Genomic DNA, 21,908 nt, shown 5'->3' on the forward strand with positions numbered 1-21,908 from the left:
TATTGAAACTGATTTTTCTCCATTTCAGTACATTGCGACTTAGGTCCTAATGAAGGATATGTGTCGAATTAGCTTTGGAATCCGATAAATGATAGAAAAAAGTTGGTCAAGTAAGGGTTAGGGCGGTAAATATAAATTCTGCATGATGATGAATGAAGGAATTTAAATTGGACATACGTTTTACAGATATATTGTGAATCTTAAAATTTGTATGCTATATACTACAACAATGTATCCGACTGTATGCATGCTTGTTCCGCCCTTCTAGCGGCAAACTGCTCTGGATGAGCCGATTTCTTATGGTTGTGCATGGTTGAACTTGAATTACTCGTTTTCGGGCAGTAAGGACACGTGTACAAAACAACCCCACGATGGTTTGCTTCGTGCTCTCTCAATCGCCGAATTTCCTTGTACGCTTTACCGCAATAACTACATGCAAGCATTGGACGATGCCGGTGTATGACTCGTTTGTGTCGTGCCAAGGCTGGCTCATTCGCTAGTTTTTTCCCGCAAACATCACAAGTAATAGAGCCACTGGCGAGGCATCGTTTCACATGGCTCTGATAGGTGTCCTTGTTCTTCAGCCACTTGCTACAGTGTCCGCACTGTACCATTAAACTTGCAGCGCCTTGCTCCGAATGCAGAAGGTAGTGCTTTTCCAGCAGTGCCTTGTGCGTGAAACCTTTGCCGCAAATATCACAAGCCCAATTGCTGAAAGCTCCGTGATGGTTGTGGCGATGAGCTTGAAGTAAAAGATTGGTGCCAAAGCTGGAATAAATTTAAAAGACATGCCATATGAATGAAGATCGCAAGTGAATAATAACACTTACGATTTGTTGCAATCTTTACATTGGAAATTTTTTTGTTCTTTGGCAATGTGGTACTTCATATGAAACCGGAGCTGAAAACTTTTGCAAAATGCAGCATCACAAATATCACATTTGAATGGCTTTGCAGAGTCAGGAGTGTGTACCCATTGATTGTGCTGTTCCAGCGCTTCACCCTGAGAGAAGGTTTTGCTGCATATCTATCAGGGTGTAGTAAAATCAATAAACGATTAAATATAAAGTAATTTAGGTCAGGTGTCCTCACCTCACACTGAAACATATTCGGATTCACATGCAATTGACAGTGGTTGTACAAGCGAGGTTTTTTGGTAAACTTGTTTCCGCAACACTCCGCATAGCCACGCATTTGGTGATCGGTTGTATAGTGCTTCAAAAGTTGATAGAGATTCTCACCAACATACTCACACCTTTTACAGGACAAATTGCAAAATTGTCGGATCAATTCATCCTCCTGCGCTATTGTTTCAGCCGATTTTTGTATTTTCTTAGCGGTTTCTTTTTCTGTCTCTGTTGTCGCTATCAGCGTACTATCAGCTACGTCCCCTTCATGATTCATCACTACCTTTGCCATGTTGGCTATCGAATAATCCAAATGTTGATTTCGCACATGAGCATTTCGGGTGTGCATTGATGCAAATCTGAAATCGAACAAGTTAATATAAGTTACAGATAACAACCTTCGTAATAGCTGAAAATACTAAACTGTTTGTTGCATACAGTACACGAAATATTCAAATTATCCACATCCTGGTGCCATGCTTTGTGACTAGAAAGCTGCCATTCGGTGGCAAAAGATTTATCACATTGATCGCAGTTGTGTACTTTGTCGGTATCCTTAGAGTGAAGCAACAGAATGTGTAACTGCAGGTCAGTTTCAGTGCTGAAGGCCTTTGAGTGGTCACACTTTTCGCAACGGAACAGTAAAGCTGGTTTAACATAGAACCAGCGTGTCTCGACCGCACAGTATAGCTGATGAAAGTCCGATATCCTCTTCCAGCAACTAGAGCACACGAACTGGTTCTGGCAATCTGCGGTCTTTAGCATAGTTTACAGTAGAAGATAAAATATGTTGCGTAAATAATGCACGAACCTACCTTAAACCAAAAGTGTTTCATCAGGATGGATTCGATTTTTTGACCGTCAAAGTTGTCTGATATAGATAAAAATCGTTCGGATCTTTCGCTGCAAATCATGCAGCATGGTGCACCCTTAAACATTTTAGTTTTTCAAATCAGAGTCAGAACATTTATCATACAAAAATAATTTTAATTAATGATATAGGTTGATCAATTTCCGCGACATAAGTAGACAATAAACAAACAGTAATCTGACAGTTCTTGTGGTCGACAATTGAGCAACTTTAAGCTAAAAATATTTAAAAGCCACCCTGTGATGCCCTACCTGCGAGCGCTCATTTTGCTTGAGCTGCGTGACGCTGCTTGACAAGTTCACGGAACGAGGAAAAATTTTCTCTCCGCCTTTGATGCCACAAACAAGTGACTCGTGAGTGCTGGTCCTATTTGATTCTGAAAATTAGTGCAAAAGTTGTCTTTTTTCGGCCGAAAATAGTGCAAAAGTGCGCCCGAAAGGTTGCAGAACATTTTGCAATATAATTTGGTAAGTACCCGTTGTTGGTTGAGGCAGAAAATGCTTCGAAAATTTGGTCCCATCGCAAAAGCTGAAGCAGCAGTAATTTTCAACCTCTTCGCTGTGCTCTGAGGTTTTCCCACTGCTGGTGTTCACTCTCGTACCCCGTGGTTTCTCATTCCCCGTCTCGGTTCCATCGATGAAATGTTCCGGGCAGTGTTGCCGCATTTTCAACCTTATTCAACAGTTCGATTGCACGCTTTTGCGAACGAATGGTATTTGCAGTTCCACATGATTTGCACCAAAATATAGTTTTTCTTAAATCGCGATTTGCAAAAGTTTTGAAATTCCTAAACACGCTTCATTATTAGATAATTCATAAATCAAGATGTCAAATTCAGAAGGCATTAGGGTTGGACAGAAAAAGGGTAAAATTCGCAAACGAAAAAAGCAGTTTTTTCCACACCGTTGGTCCTATTCCCACAGTCACGTCACCTAGTGACTAGAAGAAAATTTCCTTCTAGTCACTAGGTGACGTGACTGAGAATAGGGCCCGTATGTCAGATCTTCATAAAAATCAATCAGCAGTACTGTAACAACATGCTACATACGCTGATTGATTTTTATGAAGATCTGACATACGGTGTGGAAAAAAAACTGCTTTTTTCGTTTGCGAATTTTGCGCATTCTCTGTCCAACCTTAGGGGCGAACATAGCGTAGTTGGTAAGACGATTGCCTTGTACGCAGCTCACTTGGATTCGATTTGAAACCCGAAAAACAAGGCGAAACAAATGCGATTTTCAGGAGAAGGAGTTTCTTTGGGATGGCACCGGGTTTCGGCGATTCATGTCTGATCCATTTGGCGTGGTGGTGCGTATTACAATTTTCGTGATTTAACCATACGATTCCACATATTGTTTGGATGATATCCTGAACAGGTTGCTAGGCTCTTGACTCATAAGATGTTTATTAGGAAAAGCAATTCGTCCAGAGAAAACCGATTTCGATAAAAAAAATTAAATTTTACTTAAAACGCAATAAATCTGTGCATGTGGCAACACTGGTTCACAAGCCTGTTATTTCGGTTCGTGGATGGGGAAGTGGGCGGGAGTGTCGCGCGGTCTCGCCACATCGCTTTGCGTTTGCTCGTGAGTGGAGTCCATCTTCTCGAAGCGATTTTTTTTCGTCGTGTGCTAGGCTGCACTGCTAGCGATACTGGGCTGAATTTGAGTGCTTGTGCGCATTTTTTGATTTGCCTGGTGTCATTTCCTTTGAGCGACTCTTGTTATGAATGGTGGTTATCGATTTTTTTTCTCTGAAGTGGACACTTCCAGCTTTGTTGATATCAGCGATGTCAGTTTTAGTTATTTCAATGAACAATCATTATTATTTTTTATTTGGGTTGCAATCCATAGTTAGGCATAGGAGTAATGTAAGTAAAATAAAAAGGCTAATTCTATTACTATCAACTTCCCAGCATGTTGAATTGCTGATTCTTCGTTTGATTGGAATAGTTTTTTGTTTAATCGCGATATTAACGTTTAAACAGGACGAGTGCGCTATATGTCTATGTTAGAAATAACGCAAATTTTTTCAATTTGTTATGGAATTTGCGTTTCGACTTCGTCTCCTCAGAATGCGACACTAATTTAATTACAAAAGTAAGCTAGCGCCGGCTCGACACTAGCTTCAAAGGCGGAGACTCCAACGCAAACATCTAGTCAATTGCGATCTCCCGCATGAAAAGATTTAAGCTGTTGAGAACCAGTGAAATCGAAGCTTGGTTTGGCCAGCCAATGCGTTAAGCATTGCTATATTTCTCCCCAAGGAAAAAAAGCTTGGCTAGAATTCCATAAAACAGCTTATGATTTAGGCTTTGTGCCCTTCATGCGCGAAAATGTCTTTACTCAATTTTCTCCTTAATGGAGAAAAGTTGTTTTTTTTTGATTTGCAATATTTTTCTCAAAATTTGAAAATCACAGTCGCGGGAAGAACCTGTTTGCCTTTCTTTATTTTAATTATAGAGGAGTCCCAGAGGCAGTATACCAACCTGCAACCCTTGGGACTTCGGCCCGATGCAGAAACATTTATACATTGTACATCATAGCCCAGGGATAGCATAAGGTTCGAACCTTGGCTTTGGGGTGATTTTCCATATGTTTCGATATGTTTTACCCTTTGGATGCCACCAAAACAGTAATACATTAAATGAGAAAACCTCCAAAAGCGGACATCTTTGAAAACGGCAAAATCAGTTTTTTCGCATGCTGTTTACACCACTCTCATGAAGATCAATTCATGGCTTTGACAATAAACTATTGGGTTTCTTGAATCTTAGGGTGCCCCCAGCTAGGCATCCTAAAGGTTGATGTTAAATCAGGCCGGAATTAATGACATTTTATAAATTTAAAGTTTTAATCATTACCTTTATTTTTGAAGTTATTGGACTTCCGTGTGCAACGAAAGCAGGGTTGCGAAACGAGCTAATATTTTTTTTAAATTTCGTTTTCCGAAATCGGTTTTTCTTATTCATTCAAAATTGGTTTAATAATTCTTGCTGATTATATGTTATAAATTTGTCGGGTGAAATCGAAGACTACATATCACGAAGGCCGGGTTTTCTTTCATTTCCTCATACACATCAGCAAGGACCAATATTTTAACGTCTCTGTTGTATGATGGTAGGCAAGTCAATGATATGTATTTTTCAGAGAAATGTAGCTACAGAAATTTTTAAACACCGCCTTTTAGGGATAGACTAGTTACATTCAGAGAGAGAGAGACAAAAATTAATCATTTTCCTCGATAAGTGGAAATCAAATGCAGTACTGTTCAAAATACGCTGAAGTTCGCGCTCCGACGACTATAGTTGGTTCTCTTGAAAGGTAGTCACATTAGAGAATCATTGCGTAGAGCTCGAAGATCCAGGTGTTCAAGGCTTGTAGAGCAATTGCTAGACAGTAAGTGCGAGACGATTAGGGCTCGAGAGTATATTAGTTGACACCTGGTTTCGTAGTTCAACAGTTGAAATCTGTCTCACAATGTCGAAGTGCAAAGCATATGAACCAGTGTTGGACCATTGTGGGAGTACGGAATTCCAACAGCAGAACAATATTCTAGCGTTGAGCGGAACAACGCACAATGGAAGCGATTTAAGACAGTGTATGGAGTAGGTTTGAACGTTAGAATCCATGATGACTTCGAGATCCTTGTCGTGAGAGTGTCTATGAATGCTAGAGTCGAACAAATGTGGCTATCATAAGCTAATAAACAACAATTACAATCACAAAACAAATGGTAGTTGAACTGGATTTGGCGACGTAACGATTGAGCATTAGCCGGCGCTAATCTATTCCGACAAAAAGTTAGTGTTGGTTTCTGATGAGACAAAGTCGAAACGCACCCAAGTAATAAGTAAGGATTTGTGCCCTTCAAGTGCAAAGACCGGTTTTACCAAACATTTTCGTCCGAATGAGAAATTTTGGTGTTTACCCAATTTTTCTCGTCAATGACGTCAACGTCAATGAAACTGCCAGAGGGAAGAAAGCCGATCTTATGTAAGTTAAGAAATCTGTCGATGACATGAGTGATCGCTTCAAGGCTCGTCTAGTGGCGCGAGTTTTTTTCAAAGATGCTAATTCGATTATTCTGAAACGTATTCTCTAGTTGCCAAGTTAGACACGGTTCGAGTGTTTATAGCGGTAGCATACCAGAAAAAATAACACGAACACCAAATGGATGGACGAACTGTGTTTCTTAACGGAATAATAACTGAAGAAGTCTATATGATGCCACCAGCAGACGACTTAGTATGTCTCCTGAACTGCGCCCTTTCTGGTTAAAAACAGTCAGCACTAGTTTGGAATCTACGATTGGATCAGTTTATGTAAGGGGTGGAATTCAGGAGTGGTTCCAGTAATAATTGCCTTTATGTAAACGGATCGCTGGTGAAGGCAGTAGAACGTCGTTCCCTCGGGGAGTTTGGAGTGTCTGATGGTGAAGCGAAGAACTTTCTCGGAATGAAGGTGGAGCGAGACATAAGGAAGCAGATCTTGAGTATCAACGCGGGTTCATGGAAAGTCTTTGCTGCCGGTTCAATCTGCGGAATTGTAGGCCTGTCTCGTCGTCGATGGAATGTCGCCTGGGCCTGAAGCGAGGAAAGCAAGCAGAACAGACCGGTAAGCCCTATCGTGAGTTCGTCGGAACTCACGATAGAGCTTATCGAAGTAAAAAGATTTGTGCGATATGTTCGAGGAACGCTTAATCTCGAACTGGTTTACCAAGAGAATGATGGCGCATCGGTGCTGGAAGCCTGTGCAGACGCAGACTAGACAAACGACATTTGTGGCAGTACCGTTTGTTGGCTTACTCGGAAGCAGTTGACGATTTCTCTATCTTCCACCGAGGAGGAGCATGTTTCGTTAAGTACAGCGGTGTGTCATGGAACATGACTTTTGCGACTGTTGGGAGATCTAAAAATCAAAACGAAGAAACCAGTTATATACTTCGAGTACAACCAATCAACGATTCGTGTAGCAGAGGATAAGCGCGGAGTGGGTCGATTGAAGCATGTTGACGTGAAAAAATGTTCGTGCGAAAGGAGAAGGACGCGTTGGGTTGCAGTACGCTCCAATAACCGATCAGATGGCGGATATAATGACCATGGGTCATTATATGCATTGGAATTTTTCATAAACATCGAGCAAATCTAGGGATGATGGATTTCGCAAATTGACGGGATGGGAATGTCAATTTCCTACCCTTTACATTACAAATCCTATTTGCCGACCCCTCTACTGTGATCTAATATTTTGACACTCTACGCATACCTACAAGAGATAACACATTATGTATCGTTCGTTCCACCAAGTCGTTACCACTGCCCGAATTCCCCCTAGTGAGCAGAGCTGGTGGAGGAAACGAATAATGTCAACAGTAGTGCGTCTCAGTATGCATTGAACACCGATGGTGCGATACGGAGAGCAGGAACAGAACAGTAGTAGCCTACGATGAAAGCTAGCAGCTTAGCTAAAAGCGCGGAACTATTCAGATGTTGTATCGTTACAGTTCAAATAGTACTGCCGAGAATGGCAACTTAGGAAACACCTTCACCGCCCGCTCACGCAGGACCGAGACGGCGACTGAACGCTGGCGTGAGGGCTTTGCTGTGGCGGAGAATCTAGGACTTCTATAGTACCAACTGCGTTGCGTCCCATAATAGCAGTGTAGGTTGATATAGTGATATTACCAATCTTTCGGAATCCTCGACCTGTTGGTTGATGGGTCTGGTTGCATGCTTCTTCTGAAGGCGAAACTAATTCGGTCTGCGGGCATCATATGTTCTTGGTCTTCACAAATTCCCTGAATAGTATGCCTTGCGACAATGTATCAGGGTTCACCATTCCACCTTATACAAACCCTCGGTCGAGATTCAACATGTCCTCAATTTGCTTTCAGCCAATTTGATGACCCTGGATCAGTCTTTCCAAATGGACATTGTACACAATGTTCGCTCTGGTTCTGTGCTCATATTAAACCCACCCTTCGAGTACGAACTCAAACAAGCTATTTCGTACCAAAACACGTGCACATGTTCGCCTGCACAACCGAACCCCATGTACGTACACGGTGTGCGTACACATTGGTTCGTGGCACCAGTTTTCTCTCTCACTCATTATCGTACGTACACGTATGTTCGAACTGTAGTTTGTACATCGTTTGCTTGAGTTCGATGTTCGAGGCGTACCTGTGCATCTCGAGACGGCATGTTCGAAGTTGAACGCGTGCACGCAATTTTGTACACAGGTACAAACTTGTCTATGTTCATGGGAATTCTGCCTTGGATAAAGCAAACATTTGCTCCACATTTATAGAAACACCGACGGCATTGCAATTCAAGTAATAATTACATTCTCGTTCCATCTTTTTCCAGCATTAGATCGAGTCCGACATCCACATCAGAATGTCGGCTCAGCAGTTTTCACTTCGGTGGAATAACTACACCAACTACATTACCGGCGCGTTCGATTCGCTCCGCTACGAGGAAGATCTCGTGGACGTAACACTCTGCTGCGAGGGCAGAAAAATCCGGGCTCACAAGATCTTGCTATCAGCATGTAGCGCCTATTTCAAGGAGATTTTCAAAGAGAACCCCTGTCAACATCCGGTGATCATATTCAAGAATGTGAAATACACCGACCTGATGTCGATTGTGGAATTCATGTACCAGGGAGAGGTCAGCGTAGTCCAGGAATCGCTACCATCGTTCCTGCATACAGCTGAGCTGCTCTCGATCCGCGGTTTAACCGACAACAGTGGCGATACGAGACAGCCGCAAACCCAGCAGCCAACATCCTCGCTGGCACAGCAAATCATTCAGACGCAGAATCAAAGTTTGCTGGACAAAGCAACGATTACGACGGCCGAGTCCGTTTATCTTACTCTGCCGTCGAATTCAACCATCGTACATCAACCTGCAAAGTTGCTGCAGGCTCAAATTCAGACAGCTCCCCAGATTCTGAACAAAACCATTATCAAAGCTGCATCCGCCGAAATGCCGGCTTTGACTGCTACCGGAGCCACCATCACCGTCCCGATTTCCCAACCCCAACAGCACACCATTGCTGCCAAGATCCAGGTTCAACCACAACAAACTGCAACCGTACAACAGCAAGTACAGGTGCACCAACCACAGATACAGCAGCAGCAGCATGTCCAAACGCATCATCAGCAATCACAACCCCAGCAGCAGCAGACCCAAGCCACAACCCTGCAGGAAGTGGTGGAGAGTGTAGTCAGTCAACCGAAGAAAAAGAAGATCAAAGTACAACAGATTATTACGTCCACCCCGAACCAATCGGGTGGCCCGACTACGACTGTTGTGACGACTCAAGTGCCCCAGGGTGCAGCGGGCGGATCTGGCGACACGGAAATCTACGAGACGTCCACGGAAACCTACCACATTACGACGGCTAAGGCGGAATCGGTTGAGCATCGGGTGCAGGAACAAGAGCAAGGTATTCTGGTCTAGCCCGGAGAATTGTAACATCTACTTAATGCTGTTATGTTTTCGCAGTTGAAACCTATGTGGAAGCAGCCCAGGCCAGTGGTGCGACTCTGAAGATGGAAATACCGGAATACATCGATTGTAGCGAGGCAATTAATGCTTCGAGTGCGAACAATACCTCCTACATACAAGGTAATTGAAACTAGATTGAATTGAAGGATCTAGATTGTAAGTGGTTTTTTTTCTTGTATGTGATTTATTTCCAGAGGAAAGCTACGAGCTGGTCGGCGAGAACATGGAAGATAAGGACGAGGATGATGAGGATATGAATCAGGACGGTATCGAAATGGAAGCATCGGATATGGATATGAGTAAGTTTCGGTTAATGAAGCCAGATTAGAATTGAACTTTCATCTATTCCGTTTGTCGTTTTTTCAGGTAGGATTTTCCAAGGAGCGACAGATGATCAGACCAAGGCTACTTTGTTACAAGGTGAGTGTTTTAACTATTTGTTCATTTCAGTGTGATGCTTCGGATATTTGAAAAGGGTTTCCAATCGAATTGAACCATTTAATCACAATTCGCAATGGCAATAATTTTTAAACTATAAATTAAAATGGCAACTATTCGGGATTTGAGCACATTGGTGATTAACTGCTGATTTACGCATAACTGTCCTATGTTCATCCATGGGACAATTATGTGCAGAATGACAGTAACTTTCCCGATTGAACTGGTTGGGGTTCTGTGATTTTCATTTATTTTGGAATTTGTGTACAAATCTTCAAAACTTAAATCCGGGGTAAGATATTGGTCGTGTGTGTTAAAACCACAATCAAAAAAGGCCTTTCAAGTTGACTTGAATTATTCCTTGAGTCGACCCTATACGATTATAATCAGCTGCAAAGTTTATTGAAATAGAAAGTCACATTCCGTGGGGTATGTCGAAATTCTAACGTATCGTTCTGATAATTTCTCAGCGTTTAATGCATGATCGATGATGGTGTTTCGGGAAAAAAGATTTTGATTATAAATTGTTCGATTTCGTTTTACTTGAGAACTATTGTTTATATGTCGGAAATTTGCATTTTATAAGACCATCATTACTAAAGGTTACGCCGGTATTCTCCCGTTAAGTTATATTTAAAAACATGTTTGCCAGTTTTGTCTCAATGCTGCGTGAAATTCCGTTTATGAAAGATGCTCGCATAATGTGCACACTTTACACGAGTGATAATATTAAGATTTAGTGATATTTTCCGGTAACTGTCGAGTGATTATAGAATGGAAATAGAATAAAATTATCGTGAATTCGATCCGGAGCTCGTTAGGTACGTAAACGATCAAGTATGTGCACATATACTATTGTTCATTAATTTCATAGTATATTTCTTAAAGATTCCTTTGTTATTGTTTCGTATAACTCTAAGAAGCATTTGTTCCTATCACTCGGATCACTCACTTGTTTTATTCTATTTTCGTTCATCAGTTGTGATTAATCCCGTCATGTTATTAGGTTATTGTTTTTACACTTGAAGATAAGCTGTTTTAAGGTTATTTTAGCAGTCTGGTTTTGCTTACATTCAAGTCGAAAAAAATATTAAAACGACCGTATAAGCTTGTTTGGCGGTTTGAATCAGGATGCTGAAACACCTTTATAGCTTACCCAACACATTAGGGACAATTTGACCATTAATTTCAAACTGACATAGCTTCATGTTTACTCAAAATTTCTTCATCCGTTGTGTTTGTCCCTTCATTCCATTTCGAATGGCAACTGTTTTATTGCTGAACTGCCAGGCAAGCGTCTAACCTGTGCTCTTCTCTCTCTCTCTCTTGTTATCTTCCAGACGCTGAGCTCCGTTTCCGCTGCAGTATCTGCTGGAAGGGCTTCAAGCACCCGATGTCATTAACCCTGCACAAGGATCTGCATTCGGGAAAAACCAAATGTCCTGTCTGCTTGCGTTCGTTCTCACGCAGCTATGACATGCGCATTCATCTGAGCAAGATACACAAAATTACGCTCAAGCTGGATGCCAAGCTGAACATTAAGAACATCAGCAATTTGAAGTAAGGCTGGGAGAGAGAGAGTGAGAATGGGATGAACTTGTGTGTAACGTATGTGTTCGAATGCGTAGTGGCAATCCTGTGGCTTTTATATTACCTTACGGGTTTTCATTTAACAAGTTTAAACAGTTAACTCGTCATTCCGTTCTTCTTTCGGGATTTCCTAAAGTTGTTGCGTTGTATAAAAACCGGTTAAGCGTCGTCTATGCTGAACTAACATTTTATTATGTCCAAGATAATCGAAAACTAAAGTCTTAGCGTGTCATAACAATTGAATTTATTTTAGGGTATTTTTGTAACTAACGGTCGCTCACATTTTAAGCTTCCTCCATCCTTAGCGATTTGATTCTATCTTAAAAAAGAAACATACCGTAGTTATTTGCCAACGACAACCAAACGTTCTGATGGTGCAGATGATGGAACTCCAATATTCGACACTAGACAATAGTTCAGGGTGACAAATGTGATAGCTGTTTGCATGAGAGTACATGAAAAGTACGATAACTTCGTGTTTTTGGGGTTGTCGTCTAAAGGGTGAAAAAACTAAGACAGGTTCCGCGCGCTCGGATAACCTTGTTTATCAGTACCAATCACACGATACATCCGCTTCCGTGAACGGCAAAGAACGTCAACATAACGTCACCGTTTCGTTAGTATACACGCAAACGAAAAACTACCTAAAATTGAGTTCTTTTGACTCAATCTCGGGGTATCGTGGAGGAAGGTAAAATTAGGTAAACCGTGTTGAAGGTAGTTTCCATTTGACCACGGCAAAAATTACAACTCATTGATAGGTTTTGTATACTCAAATTTAAGTTGAATTTGCCTAATTTTGAGTATACGTTTTGTTTTTGACAACACTAAAAGTGCGAAAGCGACGCACAACTCAAAAGTAAGTTAAAATAACTTATTCTATAGGTTGTTTTATTTATCCGTGTACGTTGAATGCATTTCTCGTGCGCGCATTCGCACGTTTCGATCCGTTCATGTTGTGCATAATCGTCTCCATAGAAACCTCATGCTCAAAAGTTTTATATTCACCAGGGGATCAATCCGTTGGATAATAAAAAGTCCGTTGTAAAAACTTGAAAATACGAAGGAAACGGGAAACATCACCAACTAAACTAGTCGATTTCTGCGGATCCGTAGATTCGAATTGTCAATTTCGTAGTTCGACGGAGATTTCCATTTTATTGACTAGTGTCAAAATAAATAGGGCATAGAAGCACTTCACTATATTTTTTTACTCGTTTTCAGCAAAAATACTCGAAAACGACAGATCAAACAAAATATATTGAAGTGTTTTTTCCCTTTTTTTATTTCGACTATGTTAGTCACATTTTCTTTTTTTTTACGTTTTAACGACATTCAATTAGCTAGAGATTACTGGGTAGGGAAAGTTATGAAACTTAGAGCCATAGTACTCAAGTGAGAGCAAGGATGTGAAGTAAACAGATCGGAAAACTAGAAGTGGCAGGGTCATTAGAACAGGCTTAATATCGTGCGGGCTTAATTTTTGCCTTCTGATAATGAGGGTCGAGCTTAGGCAGAATAACTACGAATCACTCGAGTTCACTATCATGTGTCCTTGATAAAGGTAGACGTATCTATCTTTACCGTGACAACCGGCAAAAATTAAGCCACGCAAGATCACCACTGAAAACCTGTCGACGATTAGCATCAATCTGAATGATGATTGCTGCTGTTCATCTCTGTATGCCTTTTGAATGCCGGGATAGATTTTTATTAGACTATTGTCACTGTTCTCACAGTCGTGGCGGGTTTGCTACATTGTGTAAGGCAGTGGCTGTGTCTACAGCGGCTACCCACCGCTGCCGATGGAATCCCATCAGTTTCTTTTTCTTTTTTCCCTTTTTTTTATTTCGACTATGTTAGTCACATTTTCTTTTTTTTACGTTTTAACGACATTCAATTAGCTAGAGATTACTGGGTAGGGAAAGTTATGAAACGAATGTCGTCGACAGGTTTTCAGTGGTGATCTTGCGTGGCTTAATTTTTGCCGGTTGTCACGGTAAAGATAGATACGTCTACCTTTATCAAGGACACATGATAGTGAACTCGAGTGATTCGTAGTTATTCTGCCTAAGCTCGACCCTCATTATCAGAAGGCAAAAATTAAGCCCGCACGATATTAAGCCTGTTCTAATGACCCTGCCACTTCTAGTTTTCCGATCTGTTTACTTCACATCCTTGCTCTCACTTGAGTACTATGGCTCTAAGTTTCATAACTTTCCCTACCCAGTAATCTCTAGCTAATTGAATGTCGTTAAAACGTATATTGAAGTGGTATGACCGTGATACAAGTGAAAGCGGAATAAGCTAGAACGTGGCGTAATCTTTTTTTACTGAGGGAAAAAATAGGAATAAATAAAGGGATTTATTACATGGTTTGAGGGTGAGATTTTCGCTAGGGTTACTGTGCCCTAACTCATCTCAGCACCTCTATTCATCCAAACCATTTGGATACAATAGTAAAAGCAGTGTCTGTCGTAACTATTCAACGCATTAGCCCAATTGGTAGGATCAATGCGAGTGCGTACTCGACTTTCAGCTCCGTTCAAACGCGTGTATTTTACATTTTCTGGGAAGAGATGTTTTAGATGTAACTCTGCTCCGATAGAATTTCGATGAGTTGGCGAACTGGTTTGTTCCAAACGAGCTCGCCCAATCGTTATCTGATCATAAATACTGCATGTTTCCTTAGATATTGTCTCATTTCGTAATCCCAATTCGACCAGCCGGGACTTTTAACGAATAAGGGCTTAGCGACTAGATTTAATGGGTATATTCCAATCACTGAATCTCCAGGTTATTTGAATGAAGTCGTGGATACAACAAACTCACTCATAGTAGCAGCATACGAAGAAGCTTGTCCACTTGCTTCAGGATGAGTAATTTGCGTCACATGCACCCCCTTTCATAGTCTCACCATCGTGTACCTTCCAGTGAAAATCAAATAAATGCAAGATATTAAATTTAAAAAATTGATTTCAGTTCCAACCTGTATTTGATATTTTGTTATTTAGTGATTTTTAACGAATTAATTTTTTAACGAATATTGACTTTTTTTGACGATTTTTGTTCAAAGGGAAATTTCAAAATCGAATTTGCATTTTTGATGCCAAATGACTTTAAAATGCATGAAACGTCGAGATTTGATGCAAACTCGAAAAAAATTTTTTAACGAAAGTTAACTTTTTCGACTTTTTTGTTCAAAGGGGGGAAATTTCAAAATCGTGCTGGTATTTTTGATGCCAAATGACTTCAAAATGCATAAAGCGTTAAAATTTGATGTAATCTCGAAAAAAAATATTGACGAAATTTTTTTAACGAAAGTTAACTTTTTTGGACTTTTTTTATCAAAGGGGGGAAAATTTCAAAATCGAGCTAGTATTTTTGATGCCAAATGACTTCAAAATGCATAAAGCGTCAAAATTTGATGCAATCTCGAAATTTTTTTTAACGAGAATTGACTTTTTTGGCGATTTTTGTTCAAAGGGGGGAGTAAAGGAAAATTTCAAAATCGAATTTGCATTTTTGATGCCAAATGACTTTAAAATGCATGAAGTCGTCGAGATTTGATGCAAACTCGAAAATTTTTTTTAACGAATGTTATCGAGCTGGACACTCGGAAAGGGAGCTTCAACAGTTTCTAACCATTCCGTTTTTCCTGTTTGATAGCTCCAAATGCCGTCATCAGGCGACTGTCAAACCAAACGCGGATGGGATGCTTTCACGTTTCGCCCGCCTTTTCGAATGTGCGCTCTTATCTTTTACCTTATATTTATGATTACCCACATTCAACTATAGTTACTATACTCATAGTTAGGCGGAGACACTGTGCGGAGCCAATTGAACATGTCAAACGCCGGAACCAATCGAGCATGACGTCACATAACATGTTCTTTTCGGATGTTCCTTGTGCTATCGAGCGTAGAGAAACGAAAATACAGTAATGTTTCGATTATATCACGCTTATATATCCATATATGTATGCATGTATCTGTGTGTGTACATATGTATAGGTACGTATCTTAGTATGGATATGTAAATCAGTATGTATATATTTAAATGACTATATATACTTTTACTTATATATTGTTTTATACATGTATACATCCATTCCTATATATAACTAGGCGTGATATAATCGAAACATATTCGTTCAAGTATGAAACATATTCGTACAAGTATGAAACCACATCATATCATCGGATTCGTGCATGTAAAGTTCTTGCTGACGACATCAACAATGAAACTGTTAAGCTAGAGCTTGAACATTTGTATGGGATGCCAGTGTTTTCTTCCTGGAATAAGAGCTGCCAGAGAACAGACATACATGATCGAACAAAAATATTTAAAAAACGTGTGTAAACATTTGAATTAATATACGATAAACACTAGCGCCGCCAAACCAACTTATCCCAACTATCCGTCAAATCGATTCCGGAACCGGTTCGAAATCCTGAATAGATTCAGTATGGAATCTTGCTCAAAGAAAACAACCGATTCCGTCTCTATCGGTTGATGCATTTGAGCTGAAATTCGTGCTGGAAGTCCAAACCAGTTCCGGACTAGTTTGACTGGGTAGAGGAATAACCGCTGTCAATTCTGTCGAACTCAGCCACACAAAAACATGACGACAGTAGCGCACCTGGTTTGGATATCCCTACTACCTTCGAAACCGTTAGAGATTTTACACAAGCTGAGTGCTGAAGATGGACGTCTGTTCTCTGTGCTATGACTATAGTAACTATCCATTCAACGTATTAAATTGTCAGCAAAATTGCCGTCATCATATGTCATGTATGTTGGCAGAAAGGAGAAAATACAACAATCTAGTCAAAGCAAATGGTCCTGATGGCTATGACTGACCGTCTGCCGGTTATTGGGCTTTGGAACAATCAACCCAGGGACAACTTGACAGATAGTGCTTGTTTCATATATGTACCACCGATTTGATAGTGGCGCTAGTATGCCTTCTCTGTACGAGTACCACGAACAACGAAACGAAAAAGCTTCAAGAAAAAAGCGTGTTTTGTTACATGTGTTATGAACGCCGTCAATGCGGCTAGAACAACATTTAGAAAAAGTGTATTCCAAAATGTGGATAAAGAAAACTTTTATTAGAGAATAAATTTATCCTTGATTGGAAACCGTCAGCAAAGTTACTTAAATCTTATAAATTTAGCTAAAAATCGTTGTTTTTAGCAAGAGGCTCTCTTCCTTCCTAAAAATATTTTTTTCGAACTCAAATCGGAACGATGAAATCTGTTGTATCTTCTACCACAAGTTCCAGTTTAAACTCCTGAACATGCCACAAATGCCCCTTTGCAAACACAGACTTTTAGACCTTTGGTCAACTGAACGCTGGCGATTACCCGACCATCCCGCTAGCTGAAGTTATCTCACTGGCGAACCCGATGGAATATCGAGCGTTCTTTTGAAGCATCGTATCTGTTACCTGCTTCTTCATCTTTTCTAGTTGTTTTTATCGAAGGATATTTCGCATAAAAAAGTAAAAAAATGGCTTCAGTAGCTCTCGTGGAATCAAATCGCTATGACCTGTTTTAAAACTTTTAAACAAGTTGTCATCGGGTTTCTTTTCATACATTTCTAACAATGCAAGAGGGATTTCATGCTCAGATGCTCGATCACTACAAACTGTCCCTATGTCTAGCGTCTGGCTCAAATTGCACAATCCCCATGCTGATCGGAGATTTGTGCCCTATGTCTAACATCTCAAATCACTGCAAACATAGTGGAAAGAATGAAACGTATGCAATTTACACTAACCTATGGGCGGGTGTCGACAAGTTTGTCGAAGAAACTCTATGTATCAATACAAGAGCCTTTCTTGACCCAAGGACCGGTAGTTGAAACAATTTTGAATCACAATTGAATGCAGAGGTCTAGGGATTCTTGTTTGTTCGTTACTAATTGGTTAGAGGATTTTCTTATGTTAACACACAAAAAACAGTTTCTTGGTGTCTAGTACGTCTGTCTACAATACTACTTATCGGAGTGCAATTATTAAATCTACGGTTATTCTCAATAGTTGCGAGTTGATATGAAAATGCTGACCACCGTTTGCCACAAGATTCAACGTTAAGCCGTAAGATGATGAGCGGTCCTGAAGGAAGAATGAATGCTATCAAGTATAGTTTAATCGTAATGACTTCAGAAACGCTTCATAGAAGCATTGAAAATGTAAAACATTTTGTTTCAATTTCTTTAATCTTGTAGGCGTGTCTATTTTTGTAGACCTAATAAATGCATTGTATATAACAAAAAGCAGACTGATCATAATGTTATTAGAGACTATTTATTCTAGCAATGCAATAGAAAGATCAATAATAAATCAGTTACTTTTTATAGACAAATAGTTTATCTTATTTATATAAGCATACATAAAACATATGACATTTTAGGCTAACTGTTCATAACCTCAATGTATAGATCCGAAATTTTAATTGAGAGTTGTGAATTCGTGGATTTTACAACACTCCATTAGTGATCGTAAAAATACCCCTAGCTTTAGTTACTCTTTATTTATTAATAAATTGCAGTTTAATAAGAGTCCCAGAAGATTCTTTGGAGATTACTAATTATGCACCAACAAAATGTGACTGGCATACGCTAAGCTAAGGGTAATCTAGTACTACTAATGGATCTGTTGCAATCGGAAATGTTATGATTTCAATTTCATTAACTGAAATACTGTAAAATACCAACTGTTATTTATTTAGAAAAGGGGAACAGATTGCTGGATTTAATGCTCTCGAGAACTGCTGTGTGTGACAGCCAAACTTTGTTTGGTGACTTACTTGGGTACTAGATCGATGTATTTTTCCAGTTTCACATTTGCTCAAACACTTCTTCGATTTTTTTTCATTTATTTTGTCTCCGCAAACAATTGTGAAGTTATAACAGATTTCACTGTAACCTTTTCGAATGAAACTCGATATGCCCACGGTTCCACTCGGTAGTAAATCCAATTTGTTTCCCCCTTTTTCTGTGGTGCCAAAAACCGAAGTACAACTCGCTGTACTAGAACAGTATGAAAGAGAACGGTGAATTTAATACAACCTCTTCTTTCCTCTTCTCTCTTTCTATTTCGCAGAAGTGTTTGAGCAAAAAATGAAACCGAAAAAGTACAAGTGCAAAGATTGTGACAAAAGCTTCGCAGCCTGGAAATCGCTGACAATGCATAACCATATCCACCGGGGTCTCACCAAGTGTACAATCTGCGGAGCGGTATTGTCCAGGACGGCTAATCTCAAGCGACACATGAAGCTGAAACACGACAAAACAGTAGCCCCCAAAGTTGAACTGCTGCCGGCCGATGGATTCTCCAAGGAGGAACAGTGCTGCATCACTCCGACGGGCTAACCAGTGTACATAGCGGTGTTTGATGATAACAATACTAAGTACTAAACAATACACGAGAAGAATTACGGAAATACATTCTATGAAATACGTATGCGTGAACCATTTTTAAAAATAACACAGGCCTGCAAATCGATTTTTTTAAAGCACCATTTGAAAAAATAAATAAATGGACTTCGCATAATGGTGACGTATTTAATAGGTATTGTTTTGACGACTACTTTAAAAGATAGTCGGCTGCGTTTTGCTGTGCCCCGTCGACAGACTCATTTGTAAATGCTTTTTATTACGAGAAAGAGTTAACAGAGAAAGTACTAGATTATTATTTTCAATTGTGCTGTAGTTTGACCCTTGAATTCTCATTCATCGTGCTAGTAGATAATTCAAAAAAAAAATTGCGACCAGATTTAGCTAAAAAATCATATCTTGCAGCACAACTTAAAACTAAATTAGAAGCAATGGAAAAAAAACCAATGAAAATAGTGCTATCCCATTCTCTTTGTTCTCTCTTCCTCTCTACTTCTAGATATTGTTAGTACAAACAAATGGTCCCAATGTCAAATCTGTAAATTGGTAATTACCTCGGTCAATCTGTGGAGGCACATGCGAACGCAGCACACGAATCAAGAACCGAAGAAGTGTGATCATTGCAGCAAACAGTTTAAGAATAAGTACAGTTTGCGTGAGCACGTGCGCATGGCTCACGAGAACAAACTGCAGCAGCAGCAGCAGCCGCCGCATCAACAGCAACAATCGATGACAACAGCAGTCAGCGGGGAAGCCCTCTCGCCGCGAACTAGTTCGTTAACCTTGGGTTCGGTGTTGGAGGAAAACAACAGCCCGGGAATATCTGTGGATGCTTCATCGGCAGCCGGGTTGACCGTGCTGTCCGCGGCGCAGCTGGCGGCTGCGACCACGATGAAGCTGTTTTGATTGCAGTTCTAAGGAATTTGTTTATCTAGAACGGATGGAACGAATTGATTTGTGGTACAAAATGTATAATCCATTAGGTGCAATTAGTTACAAAGTAAATTTGATACGCTGCAGCATCACAAAACGTTTTAAGGATCGTGATTCTGATTGTCACCTGAAGCGATTTGTTGTCGAAAATTGTACCTTTTAGCGAAATTGCTCATCGGGATATGTACATCAGCATAAGTAGTCAGAAATACGTTACGGCATAGCGATTAATGAGTTCGATACATGAGAATAGAAGTCTTGTGGAGTGTTGTCTATGTATGATATTCGTAAATTATTCTTAATGTTATATAGGTACTAGATCCATGATTAGTGAATAGTTTATAATAGAATGAATCTCTTGATTAACGCTGTAAATAAACCATCTTAATAGATTCCAAAAACAAGCTTTGTACTTTTTCGTTCGTCTTCAACTATACAAAATGATGTCTGTCAACTAGATCACTACTTTCTAAACATGCTTCCGGAGATCGATTTGGTCGAAACCAATTATTATAACCACTAATGATCTTGAATTTGTAATAAAGTTTCATGAATATTAACACATTTTGAAAACGTTTAAGCCACATTCTCATAGACTTTCATCCAAGGTAGACAAAACCCTGGTAAATACGTTTCTTCTCCGAGCATCTCTTGTTCAGAAATGTTCCCGCTGGCTAATAGTAATTTATATACATATAGTTCCTTTAAACATTTCCCACTATTGTTTTACAATTACAGCATCTAACGTCTCGTCGGAGAGCAAACAACTGCACACCTGCACCGAATGTCACCGGCAGTTCTGCTCGATGAATGCAATGAAGCGGCACAAGCTGGCCAAACACGGAGACAACAAGGTATCCTACAGCTGCGTGATGTGCAATGCCGTGTTCAAAACTAAATGGTCACTGTCAACCCACAAGAGCAAATATCATCGGGACAAGGTGATGGTTCTGCCGGTTAAGGCGGAACTTACCGATAGTACACCATCCACTCCGACTACGGCTATAACGACAACCGTAAGTAGCGGTTTAACGGCAGTCCCGGTGGCATTGCGAAAGCTCAGCCAGACCACGATATCGCCGGCAAACATTCGCAAGTCCATACAATTAAGCTCCGGTGGAACACCATGAGATCAGCGAGATCCGGTTGTGGTTACTGCTCTCCCTTCCGGTAAAACATTGGAATCTGAAACGGAGCATGACCAGCAAACGGACGGGGAGAAAGGTACATCGGAATAACCGAATGGTTGAGACACGCTTTGTACATCGCAATTTTATTGCACCTGAGAGAAGCCGAATCTTTAAATTTTCAACGGTATGTTGGTAGATTTTTTTTAGCATGGACACCTAATTTTATGAGGAAACGTGCCCCCTTCAAATCCTATTATTAAGTTGGATGACTGTGTTTGAAGCTCGTTTCCGACAGAAATTCGTTAGTAACATGTATTGTGTCACTACTAGTTACAAAAGTAGCTACAGTTGTCCATCGATTGATTTTCTTAGCTCTATAGGTATTATGGTCACCATTTTAAATTGTAAACTAACTTAGCGTTAGGCAGAAACGATATCAGTGTAGCTGAAATTTTCGTATATTTTAAGTCGATAACTGTAGTGAACTATTCGTAAGTATAAAGCTTTCCTTCTTTATGCGACACCGACCGTCGAGTTTATTCGAAAGAAATGTTCTTGTTTCATCTGAAAAAGATACTACATAGTCGCATCAGCTCGACCTCCATTTCGGTTTCCATATTTGATGTGGTCCATTTAGTTTAAATACGGGCTAAATATCTGATTTGAGACTGGGTCGCACTTGTGGTATAGTGCACAACCTCATCCCTTTAGTCTGGCGGTTAAGAGCGTAAAGCGCTGATCTCATACAGCTCTCGTTGTACGTTCGACCCCCGTCACGAAGGATTGTCAAATTTATAGAAATAGAAAGATATGTTCCGCAAAAATATTTAGCACCTAGCACTAGGCTCTGGTTTTTACACATATGGTTGGACATCGCGTAATAAATTTGACCTTGATCT

At 40.2% G+C, this 21,908-nt stretch overlaps 2 protein-coding genes across 6 annotated transcripts; one reads left to right on the top strand and one right to left on the bottom strand.

The window, feature by feature from the left end:
* LOC131684620 (transcription factor grauzone-like) lies at positions 1 to 2,249 on the bottom strand. Its single transcript, XM_058967643.1, has 5 exons — positions 1,943 to 2,249; positions 1,552 to 1,883; positions 1,093 to 1,486; positions 831 to 1,027; positions 1 to 768 (listed from the first exon to the last, which is right to left on the bottom strand). The coding sequence occupies exons 1-5, from the start codon at positions 2,063 to 2,065 to the stop codon at positions 222 to 224; spliced, it is 1,593 nt and encodes a 530-aa protein (XP_058823626.1). The 5' UTR covers positions 2,066 to 2,249; the 3' UTR covers positions 1 to 221.
* A 75-nt stretch (positions 2,250 to 2,324) lies between these two features.
* LOC131684591 (longitudinals lacking protein, isoforms H/M/V-like) lies at positions 2,325 to 21,530 on the top strand. Of its 5 annotated transcripts, XM_058967633.1 has the most exons (7): positions 2,326 to 2,465; positions 8,369 to 9,452; positions 9,512 to 9,634; positions 9,709 to 9,813; positions 9,881 to 9,934; positions 11,293 to 11,512; positions 17,589 to 17,848. In XM_058967633.1, exons 2-7 carry the CDS (start codon positions 8,399 to 8,401, stop codon positions 17,602 to 17,604), a joined length of 1,572 nt encoding a protein of 523 aa, XP_058823616.1. In that variant the 5' UTR covers positions 2,326 to 2,465; positions 8,369 to 8,398; the 3' UTR covers positions 17,605 to 17,848. The 5 variants fall into 5 exon arrangements, with proteins under 5 accessions (XP_058823600.1, XP_058823582.1, XP_058823616.1 ...); XM_058967617.1 differs by lacking the exons at positions 11,293 to 11,512; positions 17,589 to 17,848 and adding an exon at positions 20,618 to 21,530 and having other exon boundaries at positions 2,325 to 2,465; XM_058967599.1 differs by lacking the exons at positions 11,293 to 11,512; positions 17,589 to 17,848 and adding an exon at positions 19,446 to 20,404 and having other exon boundaries at positions 2,325 to 2,465.
* The last annotated feature ends 378 nt before the right edge of the window (positions 21,531 to 21,908 follow it).

This window comes from Topomyia yanbarensis, chromosome 1 (genome assembly GCF_030247195.1).
Source record: "Topomyia yanbarensis strain Yona2022 chromosome 1, ASM3024719v1, whole genome shotgun sequence".
In the NCBI taxonomy this organism is placed as follows: Eukaryota; Metazoa; Arthropoda; class Insecta; order Diptera; family Culicidae; genus Topomyia; species Topomyia yanbarensis.

Bases quoted from the DNA above. Each gene is read 5' to 3' on its own strand.
- LOC131684620 (XM_058967643.1), bottom strand. From the start codon at position 2,065: ATGTTTAAGGGTGCACCATGCTGCATGATTTGCAGCGAAAGATCCGAA. The intron at 1,028-1,092 runs GTGAGGACACCT...ACACCCTGATAG, and splicing joins CGAATATGTTTCAGTGTGAG to ATATGCAGCAAAACCTTCTC. The intron at 769-830 runs GTAAGTGTTATT...AATTTATTCCAG, and splicing joins TGTAAAGATTGCAACAAATC to CTTTGGCACCAATCTTTTAC.
- LOC131684591 (XM_058967599.1), top strand. From the start codon at position 8,399: ATGTCGGCTCAGCAGTTTTCACTTCGGTGGAATAACTACACCAACTAC. The intron at 9,453-9,511 runs GTATTCTGGTCT...ATGTTTTCGCAG, and splicing joins GGTGCAGGAACAAGAGCAAG to TTGAAACCTATGTGGAAGCA. The intron at 9,814-9,880 runs GTAAGTTTCGGT...TCGTTTTTTCAG, and splicing joins AGCATCGGATATGGATATGA to GTAGGATTTTCCAAGGAGCG.